The sequence below is a fragment of the Periplaneta americana genome, chromosome 16 (genome assembly GCF_040183065.1).
Source record: "Periplaneta americana isolate PAMFEO1 chromosome 16, P.americana_PAMFEO1_priV1, whole genome shotgun sequence".
Lineage (NCBI taxonomy): Eukaryota > Metazoa > Arthropoda > Insecta > Blattodea > Blattidae > Periplaneta > Periplaneta americana.
Genome location: NC_091132.1, coordinates 12,863,892 through 12,882,782, shown reverse-complemented (window position 1 = coordinate 12,882,782; position 18,891 = coordinate 12,863,892). Strand labels below are relative to the sequence as shown.

General features: G+C 34.4%; 1 protein-coding gene across 1 annotated transcript in view; it reads left to right on the top strand.

The window, feature by feature from the left end:
- The first annotated feature begins 749 nt into the window (after positions 1-749).
- Phyhd1 (Phytanoyl-CoA dioxygenase domain containing 1) overlaps positions 750-18,891 on the top strand; it is a 47,533-nt gene continuing 29,391 nt past the window's right edge. Inside the window, exon 1 of the mRNA XM_069812828.1 lies at positions 750-906. Within this exon, the coding sequence (XP_069668929.1) occupies positions 883-906 (24 nt within the window). The 5' untranslated portion in view covers positions 750-882. The remainder of the gene's footprint in view (positions 907-18,891) is intronic.

The following is an 18,891-nucleotide window of genomic DNA, read 5'->3' as shown; positions in this document are numbered from 1 at the left end:
CGGGAATCTAACCCGCACCCGAGTGCAACTCCGGATTGGCAGCCAAACACCTTAACCGACTGAGCTACGCCAGTGGCTAATACCCATTATTTTGTATAATATTCTAATCGTTTTTCTACACAAATATTGCCATTTTAACGTAGTACACTCCAACCACGCCGTCAATATAGACTCGTCTATGCTTGCTAATTCCGTATAAGAGTGGCCTTGTGGTGGACTACATGGAAACTACATCAGGTAAAATAATTAAAGTGTACGACTTAGAAAAAAATATGTAAAATTAAATAAATTTAAATGTTGATACTAGAATTTAATTTAATTACTAGTCTAAATATTAAGTAGCACAAAACTCCTTTTCCTACTAAGCCAATTTTAGAATGTAAGATCAATTTTTAGGGCATTTTCAGGGCATTTTTGAAAGATTTTAGGTCATAAACGCATTGTTTTTAGGACATCTTTTCATGATTTACAGGTCATCAAAATCCTAGCCCTAATCATGAGAATTGTGGTCAGTAAATTAAAAAAAAAAGTCTGCATTTTAAGCAAATGTTCCACAACCATTTCTACGAACTGTGACAAATTTGACAAGCGGTACGGGCGAACCGATGCGAACCGGCTGGTTGACACTACTGCGCACGCACTTACACACGCACGCACGCATGTTACTTCACCCTTCGACCGGCACGCAGTGTTTCCCGCCATAATCTCCACTTGGAATGAAGAAGACGACGGGAATGCAAATAATTATTATTAGAAGCGTGACTGCGACGGCATTGTCCGCCCTTGTGGCGGAATGCGTCATATGCAGCGATCCGGAAGGCAGCGCTACGGCAGAGGCGGGCTGGTTCGCCAGTGTCTGACGAGTGACCGAACGGTGTGGACATGCACGACGCCATCCTCAGCAAGGTGAGTCACGATGTCCATACAATCAGATATCCGTTAATTCATCATTGTACGAGGAGGTACATCTCGGTACTCCAGCGCACGGCCGGGTTCGACTCCAGGCAGGAACGTGGAAATTCGTCTCCCACATACTGTCTATGTTTACAACTAGAGATGGCAGATTTTAGCAACTTAAAATAAAAAATTTAGCACTTCAGATTTACCACTTTTATTGTTTTGGGATGACATTTTTTTATGCAAAGTTTAGTGGTAGAAATTCAATGTCAGCAATGCGTTAACAGATGAATTTTCTAGATTTTCCAGTTAAATTTCTTGAAAATAATAAATGAGCAAAGGAACATATAACATTACAGCGAAATTGTGAACATCCAGAAACATGCCAGAAAATATAGTGTGATTTTATCTCCACCTATCTTGTTACTCAATCACAATCATAATAACTACAACGTCTTTGCAATTACCCACCACCACATACAACTTGTCTGTGAGTGAACACTGGGCCCAGGGGCGTACGTAAGGGAGGGGATACCAGGTTGGAACCCCCCTTGAACTTAAAAAAAAAAGACATATATTTAGAATTGAGTATTTTTTTTATCCATAATCGTTTCTCCTTTCTCTAATTCTTCACTGTCAGAGTAACAAAATCTACATCGACATAACGCATAGTCCTCCTACCCCTCCTTCAATATAATTGCTGTAGATTGTGCTACAGCATGTTCGAATTATAACAATGCTATCTTTATTATAGAGAGAGCTACTGCCTAGTACCGACCTTATAATAAAATGTAGCCGACACAATATTAAATTTAACTTGTTGGTTGTTAAAAAGTGGATGGCTGTGAAAAAGTTATGTTTCAAAGATTTTATGAAGATATTAATAAACATGCCTTAACATAATAATAATAATAATAATAATAATAATAATAATAATAATACACAAAATTTAAAATACCGATAATGTAGCCTAAATTGTAAACAATTTTAATAATAACCCCCTCTTTTGACAAATTTCTGCGTACGCCATTGACTGGGCCTAAAGAGATCACATAGCCAATATTCTACCACCAGCACCAGACAGATTAGTTGAAAACTGGAGATGACAGTAAAGATAACAACAAAGAGAGTATCTGGTAGGTCACATTCCTGTGCCAATCATACTGGAAAAGCTAACATGGAGGGGTGACCAAACTACTTGAAAAAAATGTGAGAATCTGTATGTGGCGGGGCGTTTAGAAAGATTGTGATTTTTTGTCTTTTACAATGAAAATGTCCCTTAAACTGTAATTTTGCTCTTGTTTCACAGAAACATATACATTTCGCATTTTATACTAATTTCACATTTTATCGCGGATTAAAAAACTACGGTAATATACTTAACATGCTTTAAAACATAAAATTACTTATTCTGACAGCATCTGAACATATGTGACTTTTATAGTGATTGCGAAAATATAGCATCACTAGTTATCACTATATAAATTTCGGATTTTATGTAATATGACAGTGAGAAAGAGTAATTAAAAATAAGCATGATGTTTCTGTTTTACGGCGATATGTACGTAGGGAAACAAAAGACAGACAGTATCTATGTACAGAAGAAATTGAGGTGAGATCGGATGTCAAATTAAAAAAAAAAAGTTTAAAATTTGTTTGTTTGTTTTTTTTTGTTCCAAATAATTATTTGAAATTTTCTGCTTAATTTCATATATGATTTATTGAAAATTTTCAATTATAAGTGCTTTAATTACGTAATCCGTTTTATGTATCAAACTACTTTCTTTTATCCCGCATTACTACATAATGACATAAATATATCTGAAACTATTTGGAATAAAAGGTTGTGGTTTGGCGTATTTTGTGTTTTTTTTAGAACTATTCCAGAAATACTATGTTTCTTTTTTCATAAACATTTGTTGCTATTGTTTTCATAATACGATTTTGTAACTGATTTGTGAATAATCTGGTATCTATCTAAATCAGAGTTATTATGGTGCCAGAAATTCAAAATACCATGGCGGATGCCACAGTAATTAAAATGGACGTTAACTACAGGAATAATAATAATAATAATAATAATAATAATAATAACAATAATAATACATAATTCTATAACAGTAAACTTTAAAAAACCGAATATATTATAATTTATACGAATAAATACTTCTTAAGAAAAAAAAAAACAAATGAAAAAACTAGTATAGTAACGAGAAATATCCCGCGCCCTCTACAATTGTATCAATTGGAACACTGCTTCAGATACAGAATTTATGGTATGAAGCAGTTATTTCAGGTTTTGTGTGGATGACTGTATCTTAGGAGGACAACACCCGCCTTCTCCCTCTTCACTGAGTGCAAGGTCACTGTGTGAATTGTACACAGTGAGCTAGGAGGCGCCATGGTAGAATTTCGTTACCGAATTCCACTCCACATTCCAAACGTCAATTATGTTTCCTTTCTGAGACAGTGTCAGCACGGGACTCCAACTTGTCAGGATCGTTACAGCTTTACCGGAAATTGTACAGCGCTGCACAAGTCATCAGTGTTGTCTTCTTTCCTTGATTTCCACTTTCCTCCCTTCTCCCTCGTTTTCCCCTCTTTGTTACACCCTCTTCCTCTTTGTCTTTTTCCCCTTTTTATCTTGTCTTTCTCTTCACACTATCCTCTCATCCCTTCATATTACTACTGACAACTTCTGCAAACAAAAGCAACTAAAAAATAACTAAAAAATCACTAACAGAATACTAGTGGAGACATCTATAGACGACATTAGGTACTGAACTTGAAGTTACCTCAGCTGTTATTATAAGCGCTGATAAATGTACATTTAACTATCCGGAAACTCGTTAAAGTTATCAGTGGAGTTAAATTTATAAGAGCAGTTATGGGGTTAGGTACAGCTTACAGCAGTAAATTTTTTGGATATATTCAACATTTTTTTCCTCCATTACTGTATCTTGTACAATAATGAAAATTGGTATGTGTAAAATGGAGAATGGAGAAAGTTACACAACACAGAACTGCACGTATTGTATTGTTAACCTGACATAATTAGGAACATTAAATCCAGACGTTTGAGATGGGCAGGGCATGTAGCACGTATGGGCGAATCCAGAAATGCATATAGAGTGTTAGTTGGGAGACCGGAGGGAAAAAGACCTTTAGGGAGGCCGAGACGTAGATGGGAGGATAATATTAAGATGGATTTGAGGGAGGTGGGGTGTGATGATAGAGACTGGATTAATCTTGCACAGGATAGGGACCGCTGGCGGGCTTATGTGAGGGCGGCAATGAACCTTCGGGTTCCTTAAAAGCCATTTGTAAGTAAGTAAGGTATGTGTAAAACACTGTCTTTCTGCTATATGAAAATATTTTTACGATTTAAAAATAATATTTATATATATTTTTTTTTCAAAATTCAAAGTTGACTGTGCAGTGATGAAGCGTTTCCCTCATAACTCATAAACTTGTTAACTTTTTCATGTTCTCTCTCTTTTATTTTATTGCTGATACTCATGTTTACAATATCATGCTCTTTCAACTACATTCCTTAATAAACAATTTTTTTAGTGTTAGATATATTTTGACCATTTTTTAAAATGAATTTATTTTTTATCAGACAATCTATCAAAGGCAGAGAAGCGATTTTGCATCATATTGTAGATATGACATGCCTAAATACACACAAAAAATTTCGTCACAGAATGTTGGATACTTTTTGAGTTACGAGGGAAACGCTTCATCACTGTACAGTGAACTTTGAATTTTGAAAAAATATATATATAAATAATTTTTTTAAATCGTAAAAATATGTTTATCATATAGCAGAAGGACAGTGTTTTACACATAATAATTTTCATTATTGTACAAGATAGAGTAATGGAGTTAAAAATGTTGAATATTTACAAAATTTTACTCCTTTAAGCTGTACCTAACCCCTTAAGTAAATGAGCGTTAACTGAGATGTACCAGAAACCGGGCATGAATTAGTTTCCAACTGTGTAGCCTAATTTATACGTGATTTTTGCTCACAGGTTCTAGAAAAAAAAAATGACGAACAACTATCGCATTCTCGTTTTGTCAGTCGGTATGCTTAGCTTCCTGGGCGTTACTGATTTGAAAAGTAGCAGCCCTACTTGTAAGTGCTCCCTGAATGGATGGGTGGCTCCCATCAATTGCAATTAATGTAATGCGATGTTAAGCAGATTAAAAGCGCACTGGTCTATTACAGATGACGTACATACATGTTGTCATACTTTTCAGTCACGCCCGCAATTATAATGTGTATGTGAATGTATTTATCCACACTGCAAATGGGTAAATACCCGGTGGCAGTGGTAAAGGCTGGTTCACAATAAACTGGAAACGAGAATCGGAACGGAAACGAAAACGGTAAAATTGTTAAAATGTGTACATTTAAATGTGACCATTCACAATTAACGAAAAGCTTGCCGGAGCCCGGGATCGGGAACGGAGAGTTGGCCAAGTTTCAACTTTGGCGTTCACGTTTCCGATCACAGCCCACTAGATTCATTCTATTGCCATCTAAAAGCTATTTAGTCGTCGTATATTTTGTAGCAAGAAAACCGTGACATAACCTATGCATTATTTTGTTCTGTGCTGTGCATCATGGAGCAAGTTTTATTTGATGAGATTCTAATATTGAAATCCTCACGTTTACGATAAGCGGCGTGCCTCGTATAAAGATGACAAAATGAAGGAGAATACGTGGCTTTCAATAGCTGCATCTTTGAACACCGATCGTAAGTGAATCATATTTTATTACTGTATTGGTTGTATTACACACTACATATTCATGCTCCAATTCAATAACTACTGTTGTGTTCATTTTTGTTCTATTACAAATGTTTCTTCTCTAATTATTTTACGTTATGGTAGACTTAAAATAGGTTGTGATAATAAAGATGCATGGGCATATTTATAGTACCGTACCTAATTAAATGTTTCAGTTGAAATTTCGAACCTGTGTTTATGATGGCTGCTTTGTACTCATGAGAGAACGCCATTAGGTCAATTATACACAAATAATATCAGAATGCGTAATATCGACTTTACATATCGTTATCGACATGCAGAGTCGTCTACGTTCTCGGTTTATTGTGAATAAAAAATTTTCATATTCACGTCCTCTGCTTCTCGTTTTCATTCTGGTTCTCGTTCCCGGTTTATTGTGAACCAGCCTTAAGTAATTACACTCAATAATTACAATTAATAAACACAAAACACGGTAAAAAAATCTTTGGGATTTAGAGGTGATCGAATAAAGTCTGATCCTCAATAAACCGGGAAGGGAAACAACGAGAACGGAAATATTGTTAAAATAAATGTATTTAAATGTGAGCATTCACAATTACCGAGAAGCTTGCCGGAGCCCTGGCACGGGAACGAGAAAGTTAATTACAAATACATTTTAACAATATTTCATTTCTCTTTCTCGTTATCGTTTTCCGTTCCCGGTTTGTTGTGGACTAGCCTTAACTCTCATATCGAATGTTATGTTTTCGATCCATTGCTATTATTATTATTATTATTATTATTATTATTATTATTATTATTACTATTATTATTTATTATTATTATTATTATTATTATTATTATCATTATCCTCTGATTGAGGTTCTGACTGACATACATATATTATCAGGCAGTACATCTCACTTAACGATATGTATTAGTATTAGTATTTATTTATTTAACCTGGTAGAGATAAGGCCGTCAGGCCTTCTCTGCCCCTCTACCAGGAGATTCCAACTACAATATGAACAATAAAATTACAGTTAGTATTACATTTATAATTACAATTACAAATAACATTACAATTAGTATTAAATTTACAATTACAATTAAAATAAAATCAAAGTACGAAAAGATTACCTGAATAATTAAAGCTAGATAAATAATTTATCATAGAGAAACAAAGAATATTTTATATTTACTGAATTACAAATTAAATCTAGAATAACAAAATTGTATAGTGATGAAATTACTGAATATTGAAATATTTTGTGATAGATTAAAGAAACTATTTACAAGAAATCAATTACTGACCAAGTGCCTAGTAAGTTTTCGTTTGAATTCAATTTTATTTCGACAGTCCCTGATGCTAGCAGGTAGCGAATTCCAGAGTCTTGACAGGGCTATTGTGAAAGAAGATGAGTATGAGGAGGTACGATGGGATGGTATTGTTAGTGTTGTTTCATGACGAGAGCGTGTGTTCATATTATGGTGGGAAGAAAGGTAAATGAAGCGAGACAACAGGTACGAAGGAATAGAAGAGTTCAAGATTTCGAAGAGAAAGAGAAGTGAATGTAAATTTCTTTTCTTATCTAGTTTAAGCCAACCTATTGCTTCCAGGGATGGGGTAATATGATCATATTTACGAACATTGCTTACAAAACGTACACACAAATTATGAGCACGTTGAAGTTTCATTTTGTTGTCGCTGGAGAGGTCAGTCAGTAAAATGTCAGCATAGTCGAAATAGGGAAATACAAGTGTCTGCACAAGGGACTTTTTTAAGCAAGAGGGGAGATGAACATTTATCCTTTTTAGCACATGGATAATAGAATATACTTGTGTGTCAGCAGTGAGGGAAGTGAGACGGTATTCGATAGTATGGAATACCGCCACTGGTTTTTACGGCCAGAAAACATACCGTTAGTGAAAAATGACATACCGTCACTGAAAAAATGTGATCGTAAAAATTAGTTTATACATTTCTTCACAGGAAAGAGTACTATCTGTTTGCTTCGTAAATCTAAACCACAGCCTTCTGGAACTGTATTCAGAGTGTATTCAGACACGCTTATTTGATAAGATCAACCCCTGGAATGCTTACAAGTATAGAAGGCTGTGGTCTGTACCTTGTGGTGGTCATTGTTGCCAATTTAGTGACTGTGTCATTTTTTTGTTGCACTTTCTATTAATAATTAAGTAAGGCACTTTGAAGCTTTAACATTATTTTAAATGATAAGTCTCAAAGGGCATTGCAAAATGATCTAGTAAATAACTGAAGTAAATTGAAATTATTTTATTAAGAAATGTAATGTGTTACGTAAGCTTCAAAGATTCGCGTTAATGACAGCACAAAACACTTTTGTGTGAGATCGTGCGTATTTGCTTGTTTTCCGCACAGAACCAATACGCGGTAAGTGTGAAATACCACATTCAGTATTTCCAACGTAACACACATAACAATTTCCCTCTTCTTACCGCTTAAGCGCGACATTCATTTTACTGCTTTAGGCTTTTAACATATTATTTTTAGAGACGTTTAACATAGTAATAATTATAAATTGGAAACTTACCACTGCAATTTCACCTAAATTGCAATGTTAATTATTGTTTTTAAATATTTGCAAAAATTAAGTAAAGTCTACAACACCACGAAACTTATTGCATTCCTGATACAAGTAACATTAAGGAAGCCGTGAAAAAAATCAACAAGATTCCAGATGCCGATGTTATTACTGCAATATGTTATATAAATAATATTGTTAAAATATTAAAATGAAAAATAAATCATTACATAACCTTACCGTTTGTTTTAAGTTCGCATTTATAGACTAGGGAAAAAAAACAGATGTATATCACGGCCTGCTGGAGTATAGTAAACACAGAAAACATTTTATAGCAATAATGTTGAAGAAAGACATTTTGGTTTTCCGAAGTTGCCGTCATTAAACAGAAACCAAGATGGAGATTTCATTGCAACTAATTAGAAATTCGTCTTTCAGGTATGTAATAAACGATCTTCGCACAAAATAATGTGCGGTATGTTTGTTTTCATATTCTCGGAAATTAAAAAAGTTCAACTACGTTTCGCTTTTTCAATCTTTTCTTCGACCATGAAAACGTCAACATACCGCTCTTGTAACGTATATTACTATATTGTATACATCATTTATGTCTATGTTGTAAGGGAGGGAGTATGCCTTTTTTTAAATCGAGGTATGCCAGAGGAAAATCTTGGGGTAGCATACCGCCTCTGGTTTTTTCCCCACTTCCCTCACTGTGTGTCAGAGGAAGAACAATTGTTTGTATGCATCTGAAGTCCGATTAGTGTAATATTATGTTAATAGTCAGCGATGTCTTCAATGGAGGGGGAAATGAACTGGTCACCCTACCCCATTATATCCTGACTTAGTTGCCTCATAGGTGGTGCCTTGTTAGTGTCACTTGTGAGGTCTAGACCTGTCTTCACACAGTTGAATAAACTATTATTATTATTATTATTATTATTGTTATTATTATTAATATTAATATTATGATTATTATTATTATTAATATTATTATTATTGCTATAGCGAAACTAATTATATACTAAAAATGAGAGAGAATATGTTATATAACTCCAAATTCTTCCATGCAGTTTCACATTTTATGTAACATATCAGAATTGACCTCACCCACTGACATCGACCGAAAGTGACTGATAATTTGATAAAGGCTGGAGGTCATTGAGTTAAGGACAGCCTATGTAAGAGGAGCACTATTGCCGAGGATAAAGGTCATAATTTACACTGTTCAGTTGCGTCCTCCGGTTAAAAAAATTGTAGTTTTAAAGCGAGTTTTATTCTGTTTATTATTTCGGAATATTTAAAGCAATGGCGTTCCTAAACAGCAATACTTTCTCATTGCTTGATGCGTTTACTCTAGTAACAGTTGTTTACACATTTGTTGTCTTGTTATCACGACAATGCAATAAAATCAGTCAATCGGCAGTATTTTTTCTGATTTCTGTAAAATTAATGTTTCATAAACAAGTGATGTTAAAATTAAATTACTGTGCCCTTCATTTATTACTATCTTCATGAACATATTATATTTTAAAAAATCGACCGATGCTTTAGCTGTACTATGCTATCACTTGTCGACAGATGCATATTTTTACCGTAGACAAAGACATTAGAAAACCAGCTCTGTATACGATCGAGAAACTATTGAACTAATTATAAGTGAAAGTTATTGTTAGTGATGGCAAAAATGAGAACTACACCTCATGTTACAGAGGCCGATCGGTATTGTAAATATCCATTATATTATTATTATTATTATTATTATTATTATTATTATTATTATCATCATCATCATCATTTATTTATTTCATATTACTCTACAAAGGTAGGGAGTGCAATTATTTATCTATAGTAATGTCACAAGAGGTCTGAGATTTGCCGATAAATCCACGAGCGAAGCGAGTGGATTTGTTTGGGAAATTTCAGATCTCGAGTGACATTTATTAGGACTATTTCCTGAAAAAATAAAATGTAAATAATATTGGCTATCCCCAAATTCGCTCACAAAATGTTAATAATTGTATACTTAACCTATTCAAACATTGTGAAGTCGAAATAGATGAATAACGATTACTGCAATAAAGAAATTGAATGTTATTCAGTAATGCCAACTGAGAAAAGCGAAATAAGATTTTAAAATGTTAATTAAATGTACTGCGCTTTTCTCTTGTTATTATAACAGAAATACGTTTTCATTATCTGCTGAAATCATAATTTATACAATTTAAACATTTTATAGAATAATTACAAATAACCTGATTAATACGTACATTAATTAAATGAACAATTGTTATGAAGGAGTGTCATTTTCTTTAGATACAATGGACATGGAATTAGAAGATGAAGATGTATATGTGGAAGTAGGATTTCGCACTTTATTTAGTACAATGGATTCATGCTCATCGATTTACGTCGAAACAGTTGGCGACACTGATCAAACAAAAGAACGATCATGCGATAAATGGACAGTGATAAATCGAGCTACATAAATTATTGCGATGTATGACTGTGATTGGTTGGAATTCAAAATTCCATTACACTTCATTGGCCGAAAATGAAATAACGTCATATAAACGAAATAGTCAGTTTAAAAGAAATGTCTAACCAAATACGCATATGACATAATTATGGTTTTCATTTAATATATGCGTGTAAAGAAAATGGTTAAACATTAAATTGAAAACCATTGATAACACATTCCCTTTGCTATACGATCTGTTCACATCAACAGCCTGTCTCTTTAACATTGAAAGATAATAGGATCGTCAATGTCTAATCACTGACCAGCAGAACAAAAGTGGCTAAGAGAGCAACTTTGTCTCCGATTAAAATGCTAAATCAAGGAAAATTAAAGTGGAAGACAAGAAGAACAAGAGTAATTTAAGGACAACAAGCGTACGGTACATAAAAAGAACATAAATGAGAATACAAAGAGAAAAAGGGGGATGCGAAGAGAACAAGGGGAAGACAAGGAGAAGAAGACGGGCTGTATTTCATGTAATGGTCACAGCAGTAGCTGAAATTACTGACTCCAATAAACTAATCATTGACAAGTTCTGTGAAAAGAAACGCCGTATAGAATTCCATTTCGAATAAATAGAGTAAAGGCATGTTGTAATCAGTGGAGAAGCTCTTAAGAGGCTTAGCCTTTCAAAAAATTTGAGTTATTATATCTAATAACAGTATAAGTTCATAATAACGATGTATCGTAACACTTGGTTTCACTCCGATCCTTCCATATATTAAATTCACTGTTGACAATCATTTCACTGCCAGAGGCTTGTGGCAGAAGCCTCATAGCGACACGCGACGGCATCGCTCATAGGCAGCGGCACTCGCAAGTTTGAGGGGAGGCCGAGGAGAAGGGGGTATCGATTCGCTACGACTCAGTAGCAGGATGCGGGGCTAGCCTCAGGCGCGATATAATACGCCGCGCTATGTTCGTGTTCAGTGAATGCGCTGCACTGTTGAGTGTTACTTTAATCAAAAGTGGATGCGTGTGTGTGTGATATACTAATTTTGTGTAAAATGGCTCATACTGAGAGAACATTGAGGTCATTATTTCTGTAGCGCTCGGGAAAAGTGGCACAAGTCAAAATTGTTAATTTTACTAAAGAAGGAAAATAAAACTGTCTTCACACTTGTTTATGTCGATTTCATTTTCTTCTGTATGGATTATTGTAATAGGAGAAATACTTACGTCTATTTTCCCAAGCAACCATATGTTCCGTAAGTTCTCAATAAATTAATAAAAAATGTTTGTGGAAACTGACTTATGCCACTTTTCTCAAGCACTGCAGATTTGTAGAATTAAAAGAGAAGCCGTTTTCAGGTTGGACGTATGAAACAAAATGAGCTTACAAAGATAGGAGATCGACACTACATTTACGTATTAAAATAGCGGAAGAAGGAAGACAAAATAGAAAATTTTAATTTTCATGGTATAAGAAATATCCTTGGCTAACAGGGTGCTCTGAGACAAATAAGTTATATTGTTATACCTGTATTCTGTTTCGGGGTGAAAATGAGTGGTCATCATCTTCTTGGGAGGTCTTTGTCACAAAAAAATGTTGATAGAAAAGCCGAGAAACATCTGCTGTATAAAAATATATAAGTTACGCAGATTTTTTCAGCCTACCCAGTATTTAAGCTTCGTCACTGGTTCTAAATCTTTTTAATTCGAAAATTTAATACTTGAATTGACAATTCAACTTTTATAAGTGAGCCCCTCCATGACTAATACCCACAAGCCTCCACTGGTGCACGAGTAACAATAGAGTACGAACATGTTGTTTCAAGATGAAGTCTATCTTATAGAGACTTTATGTTCTTTTTTTTTTGTGTTATGACGTCTGGGTTGGTGCCAGATGTGGCATGATGACAAGCTCAACTCAACCAACAAGCTTCGTTAATTTAGAATGAGTCTGATTTGTGCAATATCTTGCTATATCGCATGTGGAAACAGTGAAGCACTGATATTTGGATCATTGATCATTCATTTATTCATGTATTCACTCATTAATTTATTTGTTTCATTATTTATTTATTTGTTATTTGTTTATTTATTCGTTTATTTATTTATTTCCTTATTTATTTATTTATTTATGCTCGACCATGCCGAAATGTAGTAATTATACACCTGGTAGCAGAACTTTAATGCATGCCATTAAAGTACACCTACTCATTAAAGGTCAGGTCTTTCAGCCAATGACGACTCAGGTTACAACTGTTCAGCCAATGACAGGTCAGCTTTCTACCGTTATAAAACCGCAAGTATCGATTATTCTCGGATATGCAATCGAAAGAGAATTAGCGAAACGGCACGGAGGCTGGAAACCCAATACTGTCGCAGAAGGTTATGTTCTGTTACTATAATAATTAGCGTTAATTGTAAATAATATTCAAATAAATTCAATTTGTCATCTCGTTTTTCAATGTCCAATTTAATTTCAATGTTATCTCTGTAGGTTCTTATGGCCTAGCAAGGTCAATGTGAACATCTGTTCCTCGGAAAAAATCAATACTTTCGCGTCTGCGCACATCTCACAACATACGGGACATTGGCCAAGGTCAGATACAAAGAAAATTAATAATATCAAGTTAGAAATATGGTCGAGCATAAAAAGTCGTATGAAACTCGCCTATAATGGTAATTAAGAAGCTCGTATGAAAATTATGAAACGAGCGCAAGCGAGTTTCATAAATATCCATACTCGCTTCTTAATTACCTTCATTATAGGCTCGTTGCATAATGTACTATTATTTATTTATTTCCTTATTCATTTACTTACGTACATACATACATGCATGCATGCATACATACATACATACATGCATACATACATCATATACTGTTAATTAATTAATACATTCATTCATTGAAATCGAAGAGCCTTGTGAATTCCGGTATTTTTATAGTCTAATACAGGCCTTATGAAATAAGATCTTGGAGTTTTAAATTAACTTTCTTAAGCAGTAGGACACTGTTTGTAGTTTGGCACTTAGCTACGTTAATCAGCTTCATTTTGGTGCAATAATGATGAAAATATCTCAATTCTAAGCGCACTTTGTGTTAACATTAGTGTTGTAAAATGCTGTAAAACTGAATACGGAGAAAAATCATCTACACCAGTCTTGGCTCCACAAGTAAAGAACCCTGGCCTCACACCACTCCTGCACAGATGACAGTGATTGACAGGCCAGTTAGGGGAAGCTGTTGCCACGTTTGCTCTTGGCTGGACTCTTTAAATGTATTTTCTTTTGCAACTGGTTGGATTCTTTCAAAAATGGAAAATTCACAACACAGCATTCTCGGCGGTCTCCTGGCGGTATCTTTGTTCACAGTTTCACTAATTGGGGGAGCGTGTCAGTCAGATTTATGGCTTCCTGAACCCAACCCTGCAACGAAGGTTCTTTACTTGTGAAACCAAGAATAGTGTCAGAGTTGTAAGCTCCAATACCGGTTGTGGAGCTAGATCGGAGCTTGAACTTGCTTATGTCTGTGGAAACACCGGAGAACGCAATCAGTCTAGTGGAGCGCTCCGCTCCGTTTAGTCCCTGACATCGCTGATCTACATCCTGAGGGTTTGAAAAATTGTAAAACTAAAGACACAGCTTCCTGACTATCTGAAAAATAATACAGCCAAACTCTACCCCCAAATTCGAATTGTTATTAATTACACGAAAAATATATAACATCGACAGAATGTAACGGATTGACACTTGCAGAACTGCACTTCCGGTTTAAAGAAAGGGTGCTTCCGGTCAATAAAAACTCAGCTAATTAATTAACCAAATTTCATAGAGACAAAACTGATATATTTTTTAAACTAGAAAGTTCAAACTTTCAGATGACATAAAAATAAAAACAAATCAAATTTTAAGGCAAGCAGTGTTACATAGCTTTTGACTAACATAGGAAGTAACAGGCATTCTTGCCGCACTCCATCGTTGAATAATTCAATTCTTAGATTTGATTTATTAACAGATACTGTTGTTCCCGCGTATACAACTAATATCGCTTCTATCAGGTGTTCTGGGTATTTAATTGTCGTAATTTCTCATCCTGTTTGGTTATTTTTCTTTTAATTCTAGGAATCTCAATATTGAACAATAAAGATAAGTAAATAAGCACTCCAGCGTTATGAACTTCCTTGTTATTATCGCGATGTGTATGGTCGGATTACGTATAAGTCAAGAATTAAGCAATAGCTGTAGTACCATGTCACTCAATCTAGATCTAAACTCTAACGCAAGAGTTCTTCGAATCGCTGGTTCATGTAATCGTTCCATCTGGTGGGAAAGTGTTAAAATAGTAGCGTTCACGGTTGGCGTTACAAGTTTAGGACTCACAAGGTGGGCGATGACTCAAGTCTTCCGGAACAGCGGGATTTCTCATGAGAAGATCTCACTTTCCTTATTTCCATAGTGACCAATGCTCCTTCTCGGAAATGTAACCAAATCCAAAAATAGCAAACGAAATTGGCACTGCAACATACAATATGATATGGTTTCCGAGTTGCATATTCCATTGCTGAAGAGAATTTAATTTAGAAACCCATATAGCTTTTATTGATTTTGTGAAAGCTTTTGATAAAGTCCGAAGAGACCTTTTATTCGACATATTACAAGAAAAAAATATTCCAAATTTGCTATTCCAAAATATAATAGAAATCTACACGGACAGCAAAATAAGTGTCAAAATAAATAACTGTATATCCGAAAGAAAATTAGTTAATAATGGAGTTCGACAAGGTTGTCCACTATCACCAACTTTATTTAATATTTATATAAATGAAATTATTTTAAAATGGAACCAAATCTACACATCAGGAATCAAAAAAACCAGTGCTCTAACATTAAATACCTTACTCTATGCCGATGATCAAGTCATAATTTCCAATTCAGAGGATAATTTACAAAGAGGATTGTATACATTAAATGAAATATTAAAAGATTTTGGGATGGAAATTTCAGCACAAAAATCAAAAGTAATGGCATTTTTAGGACAAGACCCAGTGAGAAGTAAGATAATACACAATAACCAATGCCTCGAACAAGTGCAAAATTTCAATTATCTGGGTTGTGAAATATCTTATCAAAATGAAAAAGATGTGAACAAGAAAATTACCAAATTTACACAAATTCTAGGAATAATAAACAATACATTAAAAGCTAAATTAGTACAAAAATCTACAAGAATAAAAATATATAATACACTAGCATTACCCACCCTTCTATACGGAAGCGAGATTTGGACATTAAAGAAAAAAGACATGAACAGAATCAAAGCAACGGAAATGAAATTTTTCAGGAGAACAGCAGGATATACTCTTTTAGACCGAAAAAGGAATGAAGAAATTTTAGAACAATTAGAAGTAGAGTCAGTAGAAGAAAAAATCAGCAGATACAAATTCAATTGGCTAGATCATGTAAGAAGAATGGAAAATTCAAGAATCCCAAAAATTATGATGCAATATAAACCTAGAGGACATCGTCGACCAGGAAGACCTTTAAGAAGACTGCTAGATGGGGCCGAAACAGGTCTACAGAGGCCTAATTCGTGAAGGATGATGATGATGATGATGATGATATTCCATTGCTGAGTATTCTTCCTCGTCTTCTTCTTCTTCTTCTTCTTCACCAGATCCTTAATCGTAACTAGGACTTGGATTTCTATGACATATTCATATTTTTATCGTCTCGTTTTACAAACAAGGGGAGTCTGTACTTCCATATGAAGAGTTCGCGGGAAAAACGATGAATGCCACAGTTTTGTTAAGGTTGATGTCATTATCTATAATATTTATCTATTTTTATATATCTATTTTATAATTCATATTTTTTATAATTTTATAATTCAATGGATCACTACGAAATTTAATGTTGTTCTTATGAAAAATGATAAAAAGGAGAATTATCACCACGAATACAGTAATCCTTCCCTTTATTTTCTATAGAAACAGCACTACATCTCGCAGTTATTGACTCAATTAGATCATTATCTAATCCTTAACAGAAATGTGACATTCATCGTTTTTCCCGCGAACTCTTCATGTCTTACAATGTTAAATTCCTAAATTTTGGGTGCATTTTTCTCAGAAGATATAAAAGCTATAATTCTAGAAAAAAATAGGGCATATGTAACATACCTTTATGCATACAATCGGCTAAATAAATTTAAAATCCCACTGAGCGATTGGCAAAAAAAAAAAAAAAAAAAAATTCATTGATAACATTTTTTTTTTTGCATTAAGAATTACTACAAATTATCCTTTTTTATTTATTTTTGCTGAAGATGAAAATAATCTTAATTTTTAACCACCGGCGTGGCTCAGTCGGTTAAGGCGCTTGCCTGCCGGTCTGAAGTTGCGTTCGGGCGCGGGTTCGATCTCCGCTTGGGCTGATTACCTGGTTGGGTTCTTTCCGAGGTTTTCCCCAACCGTAAGGTGAATGCCAGGTAATCTATGGTGAATCCACGGCCTCATCTCGCCAAATACCATCTCGCTATCACCAATCTCATCGACGCTAAATAACCTCGTAGTTGATACAGCGCCGTTAAATAACCAACTAAAATAAAAAAAAAACTTAATTTTTTTAGCCTAAAGTGTAAAATGCCATCACATTGATCTTCTATATCAATTTCAGCCTTCTGGGTACAATTCTTTCTGAGAAAAGTACACTAATGTCACAAAAAAGTGCAGAAAAAAAGTGTCAAAGTTTCTATATCTTACAATGTTAAATTTCTCAATTTTGGATGCACTTTTCTCAAAAGTTATAAAAGATACAAATATAGAAAAAATAGGGCGTGTGTAACATACCTTTATGTTTACAACTGGCTGAAGAAATTTAAAATTCCACTGAGCGGTTTGCATATAAAAATTCATTGATAACATTTTTTTACATTAAGAATTACTACAAATTATTTATATATATCCTGAAGATAAGGTTAAATGCTGACAATTAGAATAAATAAAATCAGATTATTATTTCACCGAAAAACGATAAAAACCAAAAATTAACTTTTTTGTCAAAATTCGATGTACAGACTCTCCTCTGTAAAATTAAACATATTTATAGCTTTCTGAAAAGATGACACGGTTTTTTATTTGTCATATAAATGCATATTTTACCATGTTTCACTAAAAAAATTATAAAATCATACTTTTAGTCGTATTATAATATTGTTTTAACACTTCTCCAAGTATTATTCACATGTTTTGTGCCAATAATAGCAACATATTTTGTTTGTGTTTGGTTATTTATTTTGAATTTCTTTTCCTTAGAAATATTTTGTGGTTAATGAAGTTTGAAGGTAACTGGATTTGTCAGCGGTGAGTTCTCAAAACACAAAAAGACAAAAGAATGTATAAATATGGCCAGATTGTTGCGGTTCATCTCAGCTTCAGCCCCTTCTCTCCTCCCAAACGTAATGCTTAAGAGGTTCCAACCCCGCTGCTGCCAGGTAGTACTTCATAACAGTCAGTGACCCTGTTAACATAACTGGAATTGGTCACGCAGAGAACAGACATTGGACATTCTTCACCCCTCTTTTCCCCCTTTTATTTTTTATAGGGTGAACATTCGATATGGCCAAGACAAGGAGTATTTTTTTTATCCAATGCCACCAGGTTGTCTTTCGACATTTCTGGTCTTCTCTCCTGGCCGTGGCTTAGTTGTAACCCACTTCTGAGGTTGGGGCGCCTGGAAGGCGGAGTTACATTACCCCGATGATAAGATAGGATGATTATGATAATGTGGTGCCAGGAGAGGTCTTAAATCTAAACTTCACTAAATTCCAGACCATGGACGAACACAGGAATAATCCCCTTTAAGGAAAAATTCCTGTGCTCTAACCGGGAATCGGACCCGGGACCTCATGAACTATAGCCAGAAGCTCTGACCATGAGGCTGGTCAAGACAAGGAGTATAAAAGTTTTCTAAGTAATTTTTAGTTAATATTTAAATTTTTGTGTCACATTTCGAAGTTTTTATGTCTTGGCATTTTGGTATTATTAGAGCATAAGTGCATGCATATTTCCAGAGTCTTTAGATCGTAGAAATCATAACCATGAACATCAACATCTTGTTAATCAGTCACGCTGCAGAATCAACTAAACGCATTTTGGTTCAATTAATTCTTCCGCCAACTTCATATGCTGTGCTGTGTTGT